Source organism: Apium graveolens, unplaced genomic scaffold (genome assembly GCF_009905375.1).
Source record: "Apium graveolens cultivar Ventura unplaced genomic scaffold, ASM990537v1 ctg5287, whole genome shotgun sequence".
In the NCBI taxonomy this organism is placed as follows: domain Eukaryota; kingdom Viridiplantae; phylum Streptophyta; class Magnoliopsida; order Apiales; family Apiaceae; genus Apium; species Apium graveolens.
Genome location: NW_027418914.1, coordinates 65735 through 86438, shown reverse-complemented (window position 1 = coordinate 86438; position 20704 = coordinate 65735). Strand labels below are relative to the sequence as shown.

Sequence of the window (20704 nt, the reverse complement as noted above, 5' to 3'; positions counted from 1 at the left end):
ATGAGTGTGATCAGTTGACTGACAGTTTTTTGAGTTCGATGACCCAAGTGAAAGTTAGTGGTCACTTGAGTGACCAAAACGCTATTTTACCCCATAATCTCATGAATACCTCTCCATATAAATATTTTTATTAATATTGTGTTGTATTCTCAAATCATGGTTAAATCAAATGCAATTTTAAACATAGCCAAAAAAATAACTTTAATTATTTGTCAAAATAATAATTTGGTTTCTCTAATACTAATTCGTATTACAAAAAAATAAAATTATAAAATAATTAAAAAAATATTTTTCATAATTTCTCTACATAAAATGAATTGGCCTATCGAGGCGATAAAGGTAATTTAGGAAGAACCGGTAAATATTGTGAATTGATATATTATTTACCAACCAAATAGTATACCATTGTAAATCGTAAAACAAACCAAAGACAGTAAAAAAAAAGCTTGTCCGTATAATTCATCAATGGCGTCTTCAAAGAAATGGGCAAAATCAATTTCTCGCAAAGCTTCTTTCGTCTTTTTCCTTCTCATCCTCCTTCAAATCCCTCTTTTCAGGTATTAAATTTCATATTTTTTACCATATTAAACATGTGTTTGCATATATATTATGTTAAATAAAATTAATATTGTTTGATAAATGTAAAATATTCATCTAGGTATTCTTGCTTTTGCTTATACTTGTACGGAAGAATCATCATGTTTGTGTTTTGTTTGCCCCCTTTTTTTTAATTTCTCGTTTTTGGACTTTTTTATGAAATTATTATTATTCGATGCAATAATGTACGGTAAATTTAGATTATTTTTTATTGTGAATTGTAAATGAACTTGGGTATGTTGTCCCAACGACAACATGTTACATTTCTCGATTTTACGGGTCGCGCTCTATTGAGAACATTTTAGAAACGCCTGTTCAGACATGTTTATGTTTACGATACGTTGTGCAATGTTTTTCGCAATATGTCAATTGTGTTTCGAAGAAAGAGAATTTATTCCATTGTAGCGTTCGAGTAAGTATTACATTGCATAGTTATGTGTAGCTTTCGAGTAAGTATGCGTACTTGTTTAATTTCAGAGGTTCATCGCGTTTTTGGATGTTATCGTGTTGTTTTCTATCTCGGGATTTTGGGGGAAGTAATGCCGAGGATTTGTGCTTTGTACACAATTCTTAATGTGATTATTAAACCAATTCAGACTTCAGAGTAATTGTTTTGTTTAAAGTGGTTGTGTAATTATAGTGAGTGAATGAATAGTTTGAGTCGAATTGTAGAATTTGCAATAATTTGTCCGTATTATTTCAGAATCCCATGCAGACTTGGTATCTGCAAGTCCCCGTTACAAGTGACGTCCTCTCAGTTGATTGCAAGTCAATACGTTCCCCAAGCTGTAATGAAGGTCCTTTTATACCCAGGTGCTGTTGGAAAAGCAATTTATAAAGCCAAGCCCCTCCCCAGCTACAGTAAGGTGCTTAATCTATATAGGTTTAAGAAAGCCTCTGCGAGGATGGAATATTATTACCTGGAGGTGTGTATGTCTCTGCTCGATTCATTTGTGGTATAGGACATTAGTTGAATTCTTACTTTTTAGATTTTGTAGTGGTTTAGAATAGGTTGGTTGCTGATTCATCATAATTTAGAAGTTTCTAATTAGCGTGTTTGAAAGATTTTCGTAGTTTTACATATTTAACTTTGAATCATACATAATCCCGAGTACTGTCATAAACCTTAATTTAATTCAGATATGTCCTCTGTAACTATGATATTTAATGAGACAATATTGACCCAGCTTTTTTAATTAGGAAAATGATAATTGGCATTATATAGTTTACGCTAAAATTGTGGCCACCCTCTGTAAAACAGGTTCTTGTTGGGAGCTATTTTGCTGTGGCAGGTGCATTTCTCGGCCTTGTAGGATCTTGGAGGCTGGGCATCTCTGGAATACTTCTCATTATATGGGGTCTTGCGAAGGAAGCCTTTCTTGGACAACATGGCATCAAAAATCGTTCATCAGCATATATGTATCCCACGATGTCAATTGCTTTGGTATTAGCCTTCTTTTCTGTCAAAGGGGATGTGCAAAAGCTTATTCGTTGTTTCACTGCTAAGCGCAAAGACGTGTAGAGATATCCAAAGCAAATACTAGTTGAGGTGAAACTCGTAAATCATGTCACAAGTATAATTCTGTAGATGGATAATTTCCCATTCCGTACAATAGAATGGTATATATGACTGGTTTTAGACCAGAAAAGTGTGTGACTTGGCTCTGTATCCATCTTTTTGCCAAGGAAACCAATTTTGTACTAGAATATATATCAAGCAGTATTGTCATGGAACCAATTGGGTGACTAGTAGAAGTATCACGTTGCGTTACTTGTAATTGCAGTGTTCTCAGTTTGCTCTGCTGTTCTATATAGCCTAGAAACATACACAATATTGTGTTCTACATTATATTGTTGGTCAAGTAGTTATTGTGAGATTATTAACTTAGAAACTACATTATGTTTATTTTCAGTACCATCTCAGTGGCAAGAACCATGATTATATGGATGCACACAGACCATGGGCCGAAAAATCTGTTTTTGCGAGATGTGTCAATCCCCAGTTATAGTCAGGGTAGAAGTGATTCAACTTAATAAACTGTAGATAGCTCATGATTTTTTATGTATATATGGTAGAAGTTAATTTGCCTGAAAACTGCATCAAACTTTTGTTTGTAAATGCAAATTCAGGTTAAGATCAATTTTAACATACATACATATTCTGGTAACTTTTTGCTGTATTCATAGCTTGTAAACTTCTTGTTTAAGTTCTTTGCAAATGTGATTTGATCCTAAATATATTATCTGCAGCAATGTGAATAAACAGTAAATCGCAGTTTGTGCTTTTTCGTGAAACAGGTAGATTTATTACTGTTACGTTCGAGAGAAGTACAACAGATTTATTGAAAGATACAAATGCGAGACTAGTAAAACAAGGTATGTGGCCTGATGACCTAAACCAGGAAATCCGAGAACTAGGATCGTTTGTTGCTGTGGTCTGGAGCAGAAGACGGATTGGAGCCTCCTCCGAAAGTACTCCTCATGATATCGGAAGCACCTGAGGCAACATTGGCTGCTCCCATGGCAGTCCCCTGTGCCAGAGAAATTGTTCCCTGCACTGCTCCTGATGCTACATCAGCTGCTCCGTGTGCCATTGTTCTCACTTGTTCTCCTGTCTGCAAATTCGATAAAATGTATATGCATTCATAACAATTGACGATTACAATATGATTGTGAAAGATGTGTAATACATGTAGATGGATAGATGTGCACCTGGTTAAGGAAATTAGTGTCTTCTGCAATTTTACCCATATGTTCATCCCTCCTTAACTGATTAAGAAAAATTGATAAAAATAAATTTTATTGATTAGGAAATAATAACCACCAACACCTCGTACATTGCGATTTGCAACCAGTCGCGCAAACAGAATATGTATAGGATCGCACTAAGTGAAAAACACAGACGTCCAACATTGAGAAAAATTGTTCTACGCTCTTTTAAAAAGGAATATATATACATTGCAACCAGTCGCGCAAACAGAATATTAAAAGAATATATAGGATCGCGCTTTATAAAAAACAGAGACGTCCAACATTAAAAATAATTGTTCTACGCTCTTTTAAAAAGGAATATATATACATCGCAACCAGTCGCGCAAACAGAATGTAAACAGAATATATATAGGATCGCGCTTTATGAAAAACACAGACATCCAACATTGAGAATATTTGTTCTACGCTGTTTTAAAAAAGAACGATTTTCGCTAGTCGAATCACTGCTTATAAGATCTGAATTGTTAGAGATTGTTTGATGGATTACCTGAGCTTGTCCTGAAGCACCATCAGAGCTGTACATGTTATCTGCCATTTTCTTTCTGAACAAATGAAAAATTAGCTTATTTTCTTTAGCTTTTTTGAGCAAAAGTAAACTCTCTGTATATATGTTGGATGAACATAATTGGAATTAAAGAAAGCATACCTCATGGCATGCAAATTCTAACACATGTCAACCATGCAATCACCGTTTTGCTCGGTCAAACAGGGAAATATTATTTATCCGTTTATTTGCTTCAATCAGTTCTCTCTCTGATTTCGGTTTTTTTCGAGCTTACGTGTACATTAACTAATCATAATTTTTTAAAAAAATGATCAGCATTGAGGAGTTTTAGTTTAATGAGAATAAAATTTTATTACATTTTTTTATGGGATTTTAGAATTTGGTAGGACATTTTGGTTAGAATTGCATTTTTAATCAGTAAAAATAAGGGTTGTAATTCGAGTCGGGCAGAAGTTCCGACTCGTTTAATTATCCGAGCCGGCTCGCCTCGACTAGTGAAATTAAACGAGCGTGAAATTAAACGAATCGAATTTGGGTAAAGATTTAGGCTCGATTAGTTAAACGAGTCGATTCGGCTCGACTCGATTAATCTCGACTTGAATTACGCTCAGCTCGAAACTCGGCTTGCTCGGCCCGATTTACAGCCATATTAAAAGTTTCGAGCAGAAGAAAAGTTTTTTGCAATTCTAAAATTAAAAAATATATTATTTTGCGACAATTTTTTGCAAATAAGAAAAGTTTTATAATCGCACAACCTTCTAGAAACTTATAGATGTTATAATTTTATAATTTTGTTACTTAAATAAATTTAAAACTTAAGATGTTATTAAAGAAACTTAGAGAAATATTTTTGTTCAAAAGAACGAAAAGTTACTTTCTCGGTCCGTTGCAGGTCATCGGGCTTAATTCGAAACTTTAAAAACTTATCATCTCAAAAATTTTAATTTAGTTTTAAGTTGATTCTCATATTTAAATACGAGTCGTGATGGTTGAGACGACGGACTAACGTTCTTCCGAAATAATCGAGTTGCGTGTAAGCTGTCGACAATATCTCGTTTTAAAAGAAACAATCATTTCTCTAAATTTTAAGTTTTCTTTTTTTTGTGAAATCAAATAAAATGAAGATACAAAATGAAAATCACCGAGAAGATAAATCATACCCCAAAACGGTTACACATTATTTTTATTTAAAAAACAAATAATTCATGCTACGTTGCAGCCTATACTACTGAGCTTCTTACACGTGGCAGGTAAAATGATACGTGTCCCATCTAGAGGCTTCTTCAAGACATGCATCCACCGACACTGGACCCGTACTATATTTATATTTTATTTATTAACATTATAAATATAAATCACTACTCCCTCCGTTCCTAAAAACGTTTCTTATTTGTGTTGGACACGTTTGCCAATGCACACTTTTGATTGTTAATATCTTTAAATTCGTATTAGTATTAAATATAAAAATTTCACTGTATTAAAGTACTCATAAATACGAATACAACGATATCACTCATGACTATGTTTGATATTATGGATTGGACGTAAATTAGTAGTCAATCGCTTACTGTGAACAGTACCGAAAGTCAAAAGAGGAAAGGTTTAACGGGACGGAGGGAGTAATACATACATATTCTAAATTCGTTTTTATCAAAATGAAACTGAAAATTCCTATTTTTTCAACTACACTGTAGTTAAAACTCTTTAAAGTAATAGGGTTGGCAACAAGAAAAAATATTATTTTAACGAGTTTATTAATTTACCGGGAGTAAAAAAACACTGTGTCCATTCTGTTGATTACGGAGAAAAATATTATTTTAACGAAATTATTAATTATCGAGATTTAACTGTATATATTATATATTTCATTAATTTGAAAAATAAACTAAAAGTCTGATTTCACAGGTTTTAAAAGTGAAACTAAAAGTGTCCCAAAGCCCAAAGGGCACTGTTCTTATCTAAACAAGTAATCGACGCGTGTCCTTTTACATGCAAGCAAAGCTGAGGACACGTGCCCTGTTTATAACCACTTTAAGGGCTTATATAAACTCATGCAAATCAACACTCAATTCACTCAAAACATTATTCAATCTCGAATACACACATCTTGCAATCTAGCAAAACATAAAACTTCTTTTTTATCAATCTCGTTTTACCAAAAATCATCAATGGCATCTAATCAAGATAGCTACAAGGTTGGTGAAGCCAAAGGCCATGCTCAGGTACCCTATACTCTGTACCTCTAAACTGTACTATTATATTCGAAACATTAAAAGTTTGTCAGTTTCGTTTATTATATTATTTTATTATTAAATTTGAAACATTAGAAGTTAGTCAGTTTTGTAAATATATGAATTCTCCTGTATGTGAGGAAGATGCATAAAATAAGAAATATTAAAAATTTAGTCTGTTTCGGAAACACTTTTTGACTGGTTTAACATGTGTGTGCAAGTATCAAAATGTTGAATAACTTTGATGAATTTGTGAACAGGAGAAAACTGGGCAAATATCTGAAACAATCAAAGACAAGGGCCAAGCAGCCAAGGAGAAGGCATCAGAGCTAGCCGGAACCACCCGAGACCGGACCGTGGAGTCGAAGGACCAGACAGGAAGCTATGCCTCAGACAAGGCAGGAGCAGCAAAAGAAAAGACTGGTGGAGCTCTGCAGGCTACAAAAGAGAAGGCTGCACAGATGGGAGAGTCAGCTAAAGAGACTGCACAAGCCGGAAAAGAGAAGACTGGAGGAATGATGACATCTGCAGCTGAACAAGTGAAGGGAATGGCTCAGGGTGCTACTGAAGCTGTTAAGAGTACTTTTGGTATGGGTGGTGGGAATGATGGAAATACTACTACTGCTGCTACTCGTACTACCAGGACTGAGTGACTGGTTTATTGTTGGTTGTTTTAGTTTTGTTTTTGTTGTAAAATAAATTGTTGGTCATTCAGATCTGAGTGGGTAAGCTGGCTTATATGATAATGCTGGTTGGCTCACTTGGTACATTTGTGTCAATGTATTGTGTTGTTCCGAGGACGTGTGATTTTAATGTTTTTAATTCTATGAGATGTTTCTGTTCTTGTATTATGAAGCTTTTTTCTGTTTTTTCTTAGAGCTATGATGAACCAAATCAGCAAGAAAAAAAATATTTTATCAATATAAAAAATTATTTTGTAAAAAAGTAGTAATACTAGTTCTCAAAAATAGTTAGCTTTAACTTTCTCTGGTGGCCTACACCTTCATATAGGTTGAAAAACCTCTTCTAATAAATTGCAGCTTCACATGGTACAGGTGTATAAATACCTCCAAAACCATCAATTTTTGGGCCAAAATTGCACCCATCCATCTCCAAATTCATCCCATTGGGGCTCAATCTCCTTATGGACCTTAAATCGAGCTCATGCAAGATTTTGGGCACAACAAATATTACCGAGTCGTGGCAGGGAATGCTTAGCTGCTTAATGAGTAAATACAACCACATCATAGTGTCCTTCACTTGCTGCGTGGTAGAGTGCGATCTCCCCTCTTGAGTTATCTCCAGAATAGTGATTCATGTGAACTTAAAATCTCTTCCAGAAATTTTACACTGCCATGTTGGCATGGAAGAGCAGGACGGTATCATTTGTATGTATCCTTTGGTCAGCGACCATAACTCTGCCCTCTTATCTCCTTCTAGGTATCATTTGTGTGTTTGCCGTTGGGGGTTGAATATTTTTGACAACACAAGGTTCAAAAACACTAAAAAATTAAAATGTAATAGTCAATTACATGATGCAATTAAATGCTATGATGCATCCGGGAAAGGTTCCTAAAACAAACAAATGAACATTATCCCAAGCAAAATGCTCAAAACTGAGTTAGTTGCTCTGATCAAAACAAAATTTACTTAATTCCAGATTATTTCAAAAGAAAACTTACATGAATCAAAGTAATGTGGTTCAGGGAGTACAATCATGATAGTATTAGATTACAAAGCAGAGAAGCACAATTAATACCCTACTTTGAACTACCACCTATTGAGACGTCGAAGATGATTCTTATTAGTCAATATATAAAACATGTTGGAAAAGAAGGGAAAGAAAGCCATGAAAAAACCTAGGGGAAACAAGAAGGTACAGAGGACACAAACACTTATAGCCAGGGCTGATGAAGGCGCCAGCACAGCATAAGTTCCCGTGCCAAAAGTCAGCATCATTGTTATTATCGAACAAACGTTAAGCACTCCAGAGAATGTGACCACAATTTGTACAAAAAAGAATTGTCTGCTCATTGTTGATACGAAGTAAAGCAGCATTGAAGAAATTGAAGACAATACTGTTATTGCATCTAGGATCACGAAAGCTTTGAAAGCTGCCTTTCTTAAAAGTTGCGGATATCCTTGAGTCTTTTCTTTGTTCCCATCAAAACCACCTGGCATGGTGAATCCTGCTGTTAAGGCTACCGTGGCAATGAGTGCAGCCACTATCATATGGGTATTCACCACTTCCTTATATCCGTTGACACATATTTTGTTAATTTCTTTATGACGTCTCGCAACTTTGTTTCCGGCCTCAAGGTCTGACATATTTTGTGTATCCCGCAAGTTCGGGTGATTCATAACTTTGGCTCCCATAAGTTTTCTGCGTACCTTCCTAACTCTCCGCTGCAACAGACGATTTTGCGATGTCATATAGAGATTGTTATGTTACTCCATTTCAGTTCGAGAAAAAGTTGGCCATTAATTACAGAATACAGAACTAGTGTTACATTTTTGAGGACTAATTGTATTTTCAGAAACAAACACATCTGTGTCTAAATCAAATCAAAATGTAAGCTAGCTCACGTACCGTATGTGGTAGAGTATCAGTCTCTCTTTTGCACTGTAATACTTCCAGAGGAGTGAGATTGTTGTAGTCTGTTACTTCCCAGTCCAGTTTCCAGTCAAGTTTCCCTTGATCCATAAGTTGGGGGATATAACATGCTAACTTGGCAATCAGGTGAAGAGGTGTATTTCCTTCATTGTCTCTTTGACTTAATAGGTTATTGCTTGTCGCGCTACCTTGTGATAAAATATATGTAATTACCCTCCTCTGTTTTTTTTCCACGGCAATATGCAGTACATTTCTTCCACTTCCATCTACAATTTCCCAAGAATCTGGATAGTATTTCAAAAGTTCCACCATCACCCGTACAGCTCCTTCGTATGCTGCTAAGTGAAAAGCTATTCTTCCTTTCTTATCTAATTTGTACACTACCGACCGGTTCCCTACATATTTGTCTTCCGCGAGAAGAAGCTCGACTATTCTGTGAAAGTGTTTATATGCAGCAAAATGAAATACCGTCCACCCGTAATCGTCTTCTACCTCAACCAAATCTGTGTTCCCTTTCGACAATAGAAGTTTAACACATTCTGATACATGAAAAAAGTTTTTTTAATTCAATGATATGTCAAAAAAGGGGGCAAATATTTGATATATAAAAATTGATTATGAAATATCAGTAGTGTATCTTGCTAATAGAGCAAGGTCTAAAAAGAAAATGATGCAGCCATAGTAGAGAGGTTGTTTTTGGGCTTAAATCTCAAAGTAGACACTGAAGTGAGAGTCACATATCAAAAATACCCTTTTAGTTATCGGGATCTCGATGACACCCCTCTAGTTGAGTAACGACTTTCCCGTTAGTTAAGGACGTTGACTTGATATGTGCACATATATACATTACTCTCAACTAGAATGGTGTCATGGAGACCCCGATAACCAGAAGAGTATTTTTGATATGTGACCCTCACTTCAGTGACTACTTTCAGATTTAAGCCGTTGTTTTTGTAAAGAACTTGTTGAAAATGATTCGGGCAAAACCAAAATAAAGATTAGATGCATAAAAACAAATTAAAGAACATATTCCACTGCCAACAAAACAAGTAATCGGGAGAAATTGATAAGTTGATATATTTACCTCCTCCCCCACAAGTCAATACGGCAGCATGCAAAGCTGTTCTTCCATCAGGGCCTTCAAACGTCGGCGATGCACAATTGTCAAGAATAATTGAAATTATACTATCGTAATGCCTAATGGAAGCCAGGTAGAGTGGAGTTTCGTGACCCTTGTTCTGAAGATATGTATGGTCTGGATCCTGTTGTACTAGCAGTCGAACCACATCTTCCCGATTGTATCGTACAGCCAGGTGCAAGGCGGTTTCATTTTCTGAGTCCGTACTTCTAATTAGAATTTTCAGCCGACCTTGAGTTGATGAGGGACCTCCATCATCCGATGATGGTTGATCAGACATTATTTGTTCTGTGGATGCAGACTGCAGTGCTTGCTGCTTTTTCTCTTCAGTTAAAGGCATAGCTGCATTAATGAGTAAAACGACCACATCATAGTGTCCTTCTCTTGCTGCCCCGTGAAGAGCAGTCTCGCCTCTTGAGTTGATCTCTAAAAGTAGTGATCCATGGACACTTAAAATCTCCTCCACGCATTTTTTGCTACCGTATTGGCATGCAAGATGAAGCACCGTGTTATTTGTAGGTGTCCGTTGATCGCCCACAGTAAGCCTGCACTCTATCTCCTTCAAGGCATCTACATTATTAGTTATTACCGCCTTATGCAAGGCAAAATCCATGTGATGAAGCTCTCAGAGAATCCTCAATTATTAAGAGTATAAGTGATCTCCTTGTCTCTGAAGCAATCAATGAGAGTGCAAGTGCATTCCTGGACAAGACTATCAATTATATCCTCAACTAAAGGTCATCAATGACAGAACATTTGCATTATTAAAATTTGATGTTTTGTCCCTTTCTTTAGTTTTGGCCTTTGGGTACTTTATCGCTTTTTATGTAGACTACAATTTAGGAGGTAAAAAAAATCATTTCCACAGAACTTGGTCTTCACACCTCAATCATTATAAAGCTTGTTGAGAAACTTTTGTTTTTTTTAAGAAAATAGTGCATTATAACTTTATTATTTAAATATTAATATTGATTGAGTTTGGTAATATAACCATATATCTATATTTTTAAATAAAAATAGATAAACATTCTAGTGTTAAAATATTTTGATGGGATTTCAATTTGGTTAACCCGAGTGTAAATGAGATATTAATATAAAAATGTACCATAATCTCATTCTCGTTGCTTTGACCATTGACCAACCAGGTTGAACTCATGTGATCAAAAAATCCATATATTGTTAGCATGCTGGAATATTTATACAATTTTTTTATTTTGTAAGTTTTTTTAGTTGTATTTAATTTTATTTAATTTTATTTTTTTATTGTAGGTAACCCGCGGCCGCTACCCTTCGGGTGCGCAGGTAAACCGCATTTAAGCGACACGCTCGGGCTCAAGAGGCATAATCATAAATTCTCCTCCTGTGGGATCCGAACCTGTGACTAAGAGGATAATTTTCCTCTTCTTAACCAACTGAGTCCATCATTGCGGGCATTTAATTTTATTGTTGGGTTGCTAGGTAATGTATTGGGATTTTTATGGTACAAAAAATGAATGGAATTGGAAACAATGGATGCAGGTAGAGGACCTTATTGGGATTACTGGAGTTTCATGGGGAAAATATATGATAATCAGCGCTGAGGGGTGTGGGGTCAATACACAAGCATCACAACTAAAGCTTGCAATTTGTTCTTAAGGAAGAGTGTGAGAGAAGTGGGAATTGGAGATTCTTATGAAATCTAAAGATCCCACTGAGAGTATTCATGGAAATCAGTTTCTCTTTTTAATGGAAATCACAGAACAAGCTTGGATTTTGGCTATGACAGCTTGAGGACCCTTTAGCTAAATATGAACCAAAGAATTTTTCAGAATCTAAAATGTAGAAATAAGGAACTTGAAATGTTGACCAGGGAAAGAACAAAGAAGCTCGACTTATTATATTTGGTGACTTGGTAGACAAATGAAAGGTGAAGCCAGTTGGCAGATGGCAACGCGTCGGTTCTAATCGGGTATGGTAAAATTTAAATTCAAATTGAAAAAATTTCGGGTCATTCAAATTCAAATCTGTTAGGTTTCGGGTATGCAAAATTAAGAATAATGTAGTCAAATTTAATATTTTTTATACATATAAACACTCTTAATCACATTTATGTGATAGCTAAAATTAAAATACATTGACTAATAAATAGTTAAACCGATTATATTGCACGGGTTGACATGGTGAGTAATATCTAAGATATATTGATAACATAATATTTAGTATTTTATCACAATTTTTTATATAAATATATACAAAGTACATCTTACATAATAAAAGCTGATTTTGAAATAAAAAAATATAATTCACTAAATAAGTGTTTCAATCTTGATAATAATCTAATATTACTGAAATAATACAAGAAAAATATGTAAATTATATGTATTACATCTAAACTATTACATATAATCTATAATAAATGTGGTGGGTTTTAATCGGGTTTTGGTTTTGGATTGGGTATGGATTGAATCGGATTTCGGATCGGATATCGGTTCAGTATAGTTAAAATTCAAATTCAAATCCAAAATTTCGGGTTTAATATATCCAAAACTTGAGATTCTTTACATTTTAAAAATAAATTGACAAAATTAACATCAAATTGGTCCTTTGTATGTGGTATTTTGCGGTGGTTGGTGCAGGAGTATATGAATGAAATGCAGCTTGCAAAAAATAAAACGTACCAAGGAGGTGCTCACAAGCGAGATTCTTTACATTTTAAAAATAAATTGACAAAATTAACATCAAAATTACCATATTAATTGATTATTAGCAACACCTTTGGGATAAACAAAATATATTTTATGGAAGAATGGAAAGAAAGTGATCAAAAAGCAATGGGAAATCAACAAGGTAGAGAATTTTTAAAATAAATTGACAAAATTAACATCAAAATTACTATATTAGCCCGCAAAGGTTGACTCAGTTAGTTAAACAGAGGAAAACTATCCTCTTAGTCACAGGTTCGAATCCCACGGGAGGAGAATTTATGATTATGCCTCCTGAGTCAGAGGGTTTACCCGGTACGCACCCGAAGGGTAACGGCTGCGGTGCGGGTTACCTACGATAAAAAAAATTACCATATTAATTGATTATTAACAACACCTTTGGAATAAACAAAATATATTTTATGGAAGAATGGAAAGAAAGTGATCAAAAAGCAATGGAAATCAATAAGGTAGAATGGACACGAACACTAATTGAAGGAGCTAGCACAACATGTGTTCCCGAGGCAGATCCTCCAAGGGGTAAAGGGGCAAGGGGTCGGCCTTAAATTTTTAGATTAGTTAAATTTATATATTTTGAATTATATAAAAAATAAAAATTATCTCCCTTAATTTTTATAAAAAGAAAATTGGTCATACTTAAAATTTTTTATTGGGGCAAAATTAATAAGTGAAAGTTGTACTTCTTTATTTTAGAAATTTAAAAATTATAAATGAAAATAGAAGTTAGGAATAGATGACAAAAAAAATAGGAATTGAACGAGCATTTCTAGTTAAATTACTTTAATACTATTATTTTCTGTTTTGTTAGAGTTAATATGAAGATGATTTCATGTCTGTCATATCTTAATCTACATAATTCTTTATCAGTTTTTGATAAGCCAAAATTAGTTCAACTTGTAAAATTACATTCTTTAGAATCTGTCAGTTGAAGGTCGGTTTTCTAACTATATAGTTGACATGAGAACCAACACTGATTTTTAAAATTTGAAGGGAATTACTGACCTTGCTCAAAAGATGGTTGGAAAATATAAAAATATTGAATATCCTTGGATTTATAGATCGGTAAAATTGTCAATGATTCTAAAGATTGCAACTGCAACAATTAAGAGAAAATTTTCAGCTGAAAATTTTCGCAATAATTCAATATATAATATCCTATTTTTGAATTTTTTTCAAGCCGAGCTCAAGCCTATTTTGAGCCTAACTTGAGCATCACATGACAAATGTGTTGCTCGAGCTCGTTAAAAAATTTATAATCCCCCTTATATTCAAAACTGGTTCCACCCCTGAATGTTCTTGTACCAAAAGTCAGCATCATCATCATTATTGAAAAAACAATAAGAAATACAGAGTAAGTGATACTGCTCGTACAAAAGGAATATATGTTTACCCATTGTTGACACGAAGTAGAATAGTAGCGCTCCAATTGAGGATAAACATTTATTCTATCTGTGATTATAAATGCCTTGAAAGCTGCATTTCTTAGAAGTTGAGGGTATCCTTGAGTTGGCTCTTTGTTCCCATCAATAAACCACATGGCACGACAAATCTTGTTGTCAAGCCTACTGTGACAATAATTGTCGCCACTATCATATCTTTTGACATTTTCTTCATCAATTTCATCATGACATCTCGCAACTCTGTTTTCAGCCTGAAGGTCGACCTTGAGGTCCGACATCTTTTGTGTATGCCACAAGTTCTAGTGATTTATAATTTTGGCAAAAGTAAGCCTTCTGCATATCTTAGTAACTATCAACTGCAATAAATAATTATTTGGTAAAGAAAAAGAAGACTGCTATTTGTTTTATCTCAGTTCTAGATCCAGTGTTCTGAACACAAAAATAATAGTAATGGTATTTACTCAATTGTAGAAATAAATCAGATCCAAGATATGTATTGAGGAAGAAAATCTATTGATTCAAATATTCATCCTGAAATGTAACAAGATACAATGTCTTCACTTGTATAAAATGAAGTGATCAGCAAAAGACAAATAAACAAGAGACAAACTGGCAGTCCATCAGCTAACAAGCTAGGACCACACATGCTAGGAAATAACAAACTAGTATTGCTATTGTAAATAGTTTACTAAGCATTAACTTTAGGGAATGATAAGTAAATGAGGTAAATGGTAAAACTGTAATCTTAATACCCTTACTTAAGCTGGTGATAAAGGATTGAATCTCAGTTCTAAAACATGTTGCTTATGCTTAGCAACAGGCAGTATTTTGGTGAGGATGTCAGTAGTTTGATCACAGGAAGGAGTGTGCTGAAGCAAGATGGTGTCAGCTTCGATTTGATCTCTTACAGTGTAACAGTCTATCTCAACGTGTTTTGTTCTCTCATAGAGAACTGGATTGGCAGTTATATTTAGAGCTGCTCTGTTATCACACTTGATGACTGTTGGAGGTAATTGCTTCAAGCCAAGATCCTTGAGGAGTGTAGTTAACCAGGTGACTTCACAAGTGGTTAGAGCCATAGCTCGGTACTTTGTCCTCTGCTGAAGACCATGCAGCAGTTTGTTATTTCTTTGCCTTCCAAAAGATGGGGGAATCACCCAATAAAATGCAATAGCCAGTGGTGTATCTCCTGGTGGTGGGGTATGAGGCCCAATCACTATCATAGAAGGCAGTTAATTGAGTTGCAGATGAAGATGCAAGTAAGATACCTTAAGAAGTTGACCCAACAAGGTATCGAAGAAGTCATTTTGCTGCCTAAAAGTACCTCAATTGTCCAAGGTCTTTCATATGAAAGGTTTTAGCAAGAATATTCTTGAGGGATTTGATTAAAGTCGTGCAATTATCAGTGATAAGTAAATCATCCACATAAACCAAGATTATTGTCAAATCAGCATAGGTGTGATTAACAAAGAGACTATAATCTGTTTTAGATTGAGTACGGTCAAGAGATAGAAGAGTAGAAGATAGCTTTGCAAACCATAATTTGGGGGCCTGCTTCAGACCATACAAGATTTTGTTGAGTTTGCAGACAAGTGAATGATCAGAAGTGGAATCAAGAGAAGCATTGACTGTGATTCTTGAACCGAGTTGTGTATAACCTTGTAGAAGTTTCATGTACACAACTTCATCCAAGTCTCTATGCAATAAAGCATTAAAGACATCCATTTGACATGTGAACCAATTTTCAATACCAGTAACAACCAATAGAGTCCTGATAGTTGTTAATTTTGCTACTGGAGCAAAGGTTTTTGCATAGACTATTCCATATTTCTGGTGACATCCCAAGATAACCAGCCTTCCTTTGTGTTTTTCTAGAGTACCATCAGCATCTAGTTTAGTTTTGAAGGTCTATTTACAACCAATAGGGCGTTTGCCAAGTGGGAGAGTAGTCACAGTCCATGTGTTATTCAGTTCAGGTTCATTTAGCTCCTGATTAATAGATGCCACCCAATATACAGATTAAATTGCATTCTAAAAGTTTACAAGATTATATGTGTTTCTGTGAGTGGTTAGAAAGCAATGAAAACTAGGATTATGGGCATTGATGACTACATTTGATATAGAAGTTGTTGATGGTGGTTTTACAGGGTTTACATAGTTATGCATCCAAACTGGTTGAACATGTGGTCATGTAGTTCTTCTAAAAGGTGGAGGAGGTGTAGATATTGGTTGTGTAGGAGCTGAAGTTATGTGAGTTGTGGGTAGTGACTCAGGGCTTGTATGTGTAGCATCAGTTTGTTCCTCGTCATATGATGCTAATGCGGGAAGTCTCTCTATGTCTTCACATAAAGTAGTTATAGGGTAGAAGGGTGGAATTGGTTTCATCACGGAATCAGTAGAATTCTGATGATAAGGAAAGACAGTTTTATGAATGTTACACCCCTGATAATAAACTGTTTTGAGTGAGAAGGTTGAGAAGAATATGGCCCTTAGTAAGTGGTAGGCCTGTCAATGGAGCGAAAATCTGATCCGACCCGATCCGATCTGAGACCATTTTAGTGGATATGGATCGACCTATTGAAAATCTGATCTGAGATCCGATCCGATAAGAAAAATTCGAATATAAATTGAGCGGATATGGATTTAGGTCGATCCGATCCGTTCCGTTAATAACCTGATCCGGTATATATATATATATAATGTAATAAAAATATTTTTTAATAATTCTAATTTTAAACATATTATCCTCGAGTAAAGTCCCATAATCTATATTTCGTTCAGTTTAGTCTCTATAGTCTAGTCCATTTCTATAACCCTGGTTCTTTTATCTTTTAAAACCACATAACACAAGTCTCAATTCATATATATAACACTTTTATTTCCAAGTCAAGTCCCGTTATCCTCGAGTCAAGTCTCATTATCTATATTTCGTTCAGTTCGATCTCTATAGTCTAGTCCATTTCTATAACCCCAGTTCTTTTACATTTTAGAGCCGCATAACCCAATTCTCAATTCATATAACACTTTCATTTTGCAGGATCAATTTTTTTCATTGTTAGAATTAAAATACTGTACAACCCAATAGTATGTTTGTTTCGAAAAACGAATTTTAGTTCGTAATTTATCTTTGGACTTCGTTATATTCTACTTGTATTTTAATATTTTTTGAAATTGTCAATTTTAAAAAGATTTTGTAATAATTGAAGTTAAAAAAAATTAATATACATAAATGGAGCGGATATCCGATCCAAAATCCGTGATCCGAACGGATCCGGATATGGATCGGCCTATAAAAAATCCGGAGCCGATCCAATCTGAATCCGAATCTGAAAATATAAATGGATATGGATATGGATTTAGGCCGATCCGATCCAAACCCGATCCATTGACAGGCCTAGTAAGTGGTGGATAGCCCAGAAAAATAGCAGGTATTCCTCTATGAGAAAATTCATCAGCTGTAATAGAAGGATTAGTAGAAAATGCCAAGCAACCAAAAGTTATGATATTATCATAGGTGGGTGGACTATGATGATTTAATCTGAGTCCTACGAATAAAAACATAAAAATACGGATAATAATTAATAACTGAATTGTGTCAGTGATTGAGATTTGCAAATTGTGGATTATTGCGGTTGTTGTTGTGAATTGACGTCAATTTGTTTCGACGGGTTAATCCGATAAATAAAGGAAACGCTACCCGATTTCTGAAAAATCAAATTACAGAAATACAGGAACGTATCCTGTAATCATCGTGACGTCGAACGAATATATATAAATATCTTATACGAAACCTGATTGCATGTCGTGGATAAATATTTTGCCAAAAATAACCAATAACCCTAATTTCCAAAAATGACGGGTATGCGTATTTTCCTAAAATGAACACCAAACCGACTTTCGAGGACGTGAACCCTACGTGATACGTGTATTATAATAATGCGTATGTTATGAGTCGGGTTTTGTTAACGTACGGGTAGATTGTTAGCAAGGATATATCAAGCATATTCGTATGTCTATTTTAGGGTATTTCGGTTCTGTAGGTTCCAATCGGAAGCTCGAGCTTCCCGGTCGGTTCAAAGCTAGCCAGTAATAGTTGTTAAAGCGTATCGAGGCAAGTACCCCTGACCCATATCTTATGGTTCAGTAATATATGAATAACTGTTGATTTAAATTACGTACTGGAACCAGACGTTTTAAGTTACGTATTCCCTGTGTTTCGAAGTGTTTTGTTAACTTATGTTTTGGGGGGAAAGTAACTTCTGAAAATGCCTATCTCCAAATTTTGAATAAATTGAAAATGTTTCGGAAGGTGTGTTTTGATAGAACTGTTTTGAAAGAGATAGGTAAGTGGTTTGAAAACTGGATAAAATAGATCAGATAATTGGATGAGCGTGCGCGAGGGCCCGTAACGGCCAGGAAAATAGCGTAAGAGGCTAAGTTGGTTGCGCACCCGATTTAAACCACTGAGTCCAGCGTGACAGGGACCTAGCTAGTCTCTGAGTTCCGGAACAAATTTCATGGGATGGCAGATAGAGTCATCCTATGGAGATAGCCTGATCAACTGTCTCATCAGGGATCATCCAATACATACATATCTGAGCGAGATTTTGTGGTTCCCGTAACGGAACAAATGATTTTGGGTCCCCGTAACGGGACAAATGTTTTTAGGGTTCCTGTAATGGAACGGAAGATTTGGAAATGAAAATAGCATGCTAAAATTGAACTCTGGTATTCACACAGCACACAACTAATGATATATTTTTCAGAGCATGCTAGTTATTGATATCCAGTTCATACATGTTTTACTTATTTTTCATAAAGGAGTTATGATTTTTGTTCCTACAATTGTTTATCATAAATTGTTTTACCTGTTATTCATATATTGGTACTGCTGAGCAATTGATTGCCCACCCTTACAAAATGTTTTGTATATATCTATTGCAGATGCCTAGGAGACCTTTCCGTTATAGTCAGGGTAGAGTTCTAATCTCTCTTGTACCTGGCTCCTCTGAGGTAGTTGTGTTAGACCAAATATGGTCTATTGAGTTGCTGTAATAAGTTGGTTGCGTCAGACTTGTTAAATAAATTTGGTTGTATAGTTTTGTAACCTAAGTCATACTTGTTATGCAAGGCATGCATGTACTATAACAAGACTAAGTCAAATTGACAACATTAAGTAAGTTGTATTGTAATCTTAGTTTACATTTTGTATTGTAACATTAAAGTCTGTAAAAATGTCAAAGAGCAGACTAGAGTCTTTTTCTGTAAACAGTATCAAGCCTAATAATTCTATCTGGAAGAAGATCAAGAAGATCATGCCTTGGAAGAATTATGAAGAAGCTTGGAGTTGAATAAATCTATTTTGAGAAAAATGTTCTAAGTCAAGATCTCTACAAGTCACAGATTTAGTGTTATAGAGAAGTCATTCGAGAACTCCAGAATGACTTATAGAGAAGTCAGGAAAGCTACTAGAGAACTCAGAAATATCGACAAGCCAAATTGAAGATATGAAGATTGGAGATATCGACAAGTCATTTCTTCACTAGAGAACTCAGAGTTATCGACAAGTCAAATATCACTAGAGAACTGTGAGATATCGACAAGTTAAATATCACTAGTGAACTCTGAGTTATCGACAAGTCAATTAGTCACTAGAGAACTCTGAGATATCAATAAGCGAAAGTGAAGACATGAAGTGAAGAGATCTCGATAAGCTAAATTCTCTTATAGAGAACTCAGAGACCTCTATAAGTTAAAGCAATTGTAGAGTAATGAGAGATCTCGATAAGCCAATATACTTATCGAGATGTCAAGTTCTCTAGATATCAAATTGGAGATCTCGAGGTAAAACTCAAAGTACAAAATGCAGACCAGTTCAATATCCAAGATTAACAATCAACAAACAATCCATTCAGTTGGATTGACAAGTCTACAAAAGGCAGTTTGAGGCGTGCAAGATCAAGGGTGAAGATTAACTGAAAAAGGAATGTCAAAGTTAACACAGTTTGCAAAGATATGCTAAGCCAGAAATAGAAGATATGTTTTTCCTAAAATGGAATGATTAGTGACAGTTTACTAAAGTGAATAGCATCACTTATTATACACTGTGTAAACCAGTAGTTAACTATCATATAAAGTTAACCCTGGTCCTTTGTTAGTAGTAACAACTGAGATCAGAAAAATCTTGTATTCTCTCAAGAAAGAAGCTAAGCTCTTTATCAACAAATAGCCTAGAAATTTTGTAGCAAAACATTCTTAATTTTAGTATAAAATTAAGTGAGTTTTGAAAAAATTATGTTCACTGTTATTACTTGTTTAATTTCAGTATTAACACATCTCACTGCAAGAGTTAATTTACTTTATTCATAACCATAAACACTTCAAGAAAAGCGTAAAAAAACACAAAAACACATTCACCCCCCCTGTGTGTAATTCATTACCTAACAAGTGGTATCAGAGCAAAATCTGAAAGTAAACAGATTCAAGATCTTGGAAGAATGAATACACAGAAAATCAGTAGCATTGAAATCCCTACTTTGGACAAAACTAACTACACTCTTTGGAAGAAGAAAATGCTGCTGTTTATCAGGATGGCCAATCCACTATACATTCAGATTCTAAAAAATGGGCCCTTCACTCCTATGGTTAGAATTGAGGAATCTACAGATGGAGACATGTTCATTCCAGCTCATTATGCTCGCTCCTAAAGACCCTTCTGAGTACACTAAGTCTGAGAAAGAAAAAG

The 20704-nt window shown here is 34.9% G+C and overlaps 4 protein-coding genes across 5 annotated transcripts; 2 read left to right on the top strand and 2 right to left on the bottom strand.

The window, feature by feature from the left end:
* The first annotated feature begins 400 nt into the window (after window positions 1–400).
* Window positions 401–3040, top strand: LOC141702586 (uncharacterized). Of its 2 annotated transcripts, XM_074506245.1 has the most exons (4): window positions 401–557; window positions 1301–1523; window positions 1859–2146; window positions 2896–3040. In XM_074506245.1, exons 1-3 carry the CDS (start codon window positions 466–468, stop codon window positions 2117–2119), a joined length of 576 nt encoding a protein of 191 aa, XP_074362346.1. In that variant the 5' UTR covers window positions 401–465; the 3' UTR covers window positions 2120–2146; window positions 2896–3040. The 2 variants fall into 2 exon arrangements, with proteins under 2 accessions (XP_074362346.1, XP_074362345.1); XM_074506244.1 differs by lacking the exon at window positions 2896–3040 and having other exon boundaries at window positions 1859–2676.
* Window positions 3012–4084, bottom strand: LOC141702587 (uncharacterized). The gene is made up of 4 exons (XM_074506246.1): window positions 4016–4084; window positions 3857–3911; window positions 3310–3366; window positions 3012–3212 (listed from the first exon to the last, which is right to left on the bottom strand). The coding sequence occupies exons 1-4, from the start codon at window positions 4018–4020 to the stop codon at window positions 3012–3014; spliced, it is 318 nt and encodes a 105-aa protein (XP_074362347.1). The 5' UTR covers window positions 4021–4084.
* A 1851-nt stretch (window positions 4085–5935) lies between these two features.
* LOC141702585 (late embryogenesis abundant protein Dc3-like) lies at window positions 5936–6953 on the top strand. The gene is made up of 2 exons (XM_074506243.1): window positions 5936–6096; window positions 6366–6953. The coding sequence occupies exons 1-2, from the start codon at window positions 6043–6045 to the stop codon at window positions 6756–6758; spliced, it is 447 nt and encodes a 148-aa protein (XP_074362344.1). The 5' UTR covers window positions 5936–6042; the 3' UTR covers window positions 6759–6953.
* Window positions 6954–7736: 783 nt separating this feature from the next.
* LOC141702584 (protein ACCELERATED CELL DEATH 6-like) lies at window positions 7737–10580 on the bottom strand. The gene is made up of 3 exons (XM_074506242.1): window positions 9804–10580; window positions 8696–9258; window positions 7737–8511 (listed from the first exon to the last, which is right to left on the bottom strand). Exons 1-3 carry the CDS (start codon window positions 10468–10470, stop codon window positions 7876–7878), a joined length of 1866 nt encoding a protein of 621 aa, XP_074362343.1. The 5' UTR covers window positions 10471–10580; the 3' UTR covers window positions 7737–7875.
* Between the last annotated feature and the right edge of the window lie 10124 nt (window positions 10581–20704).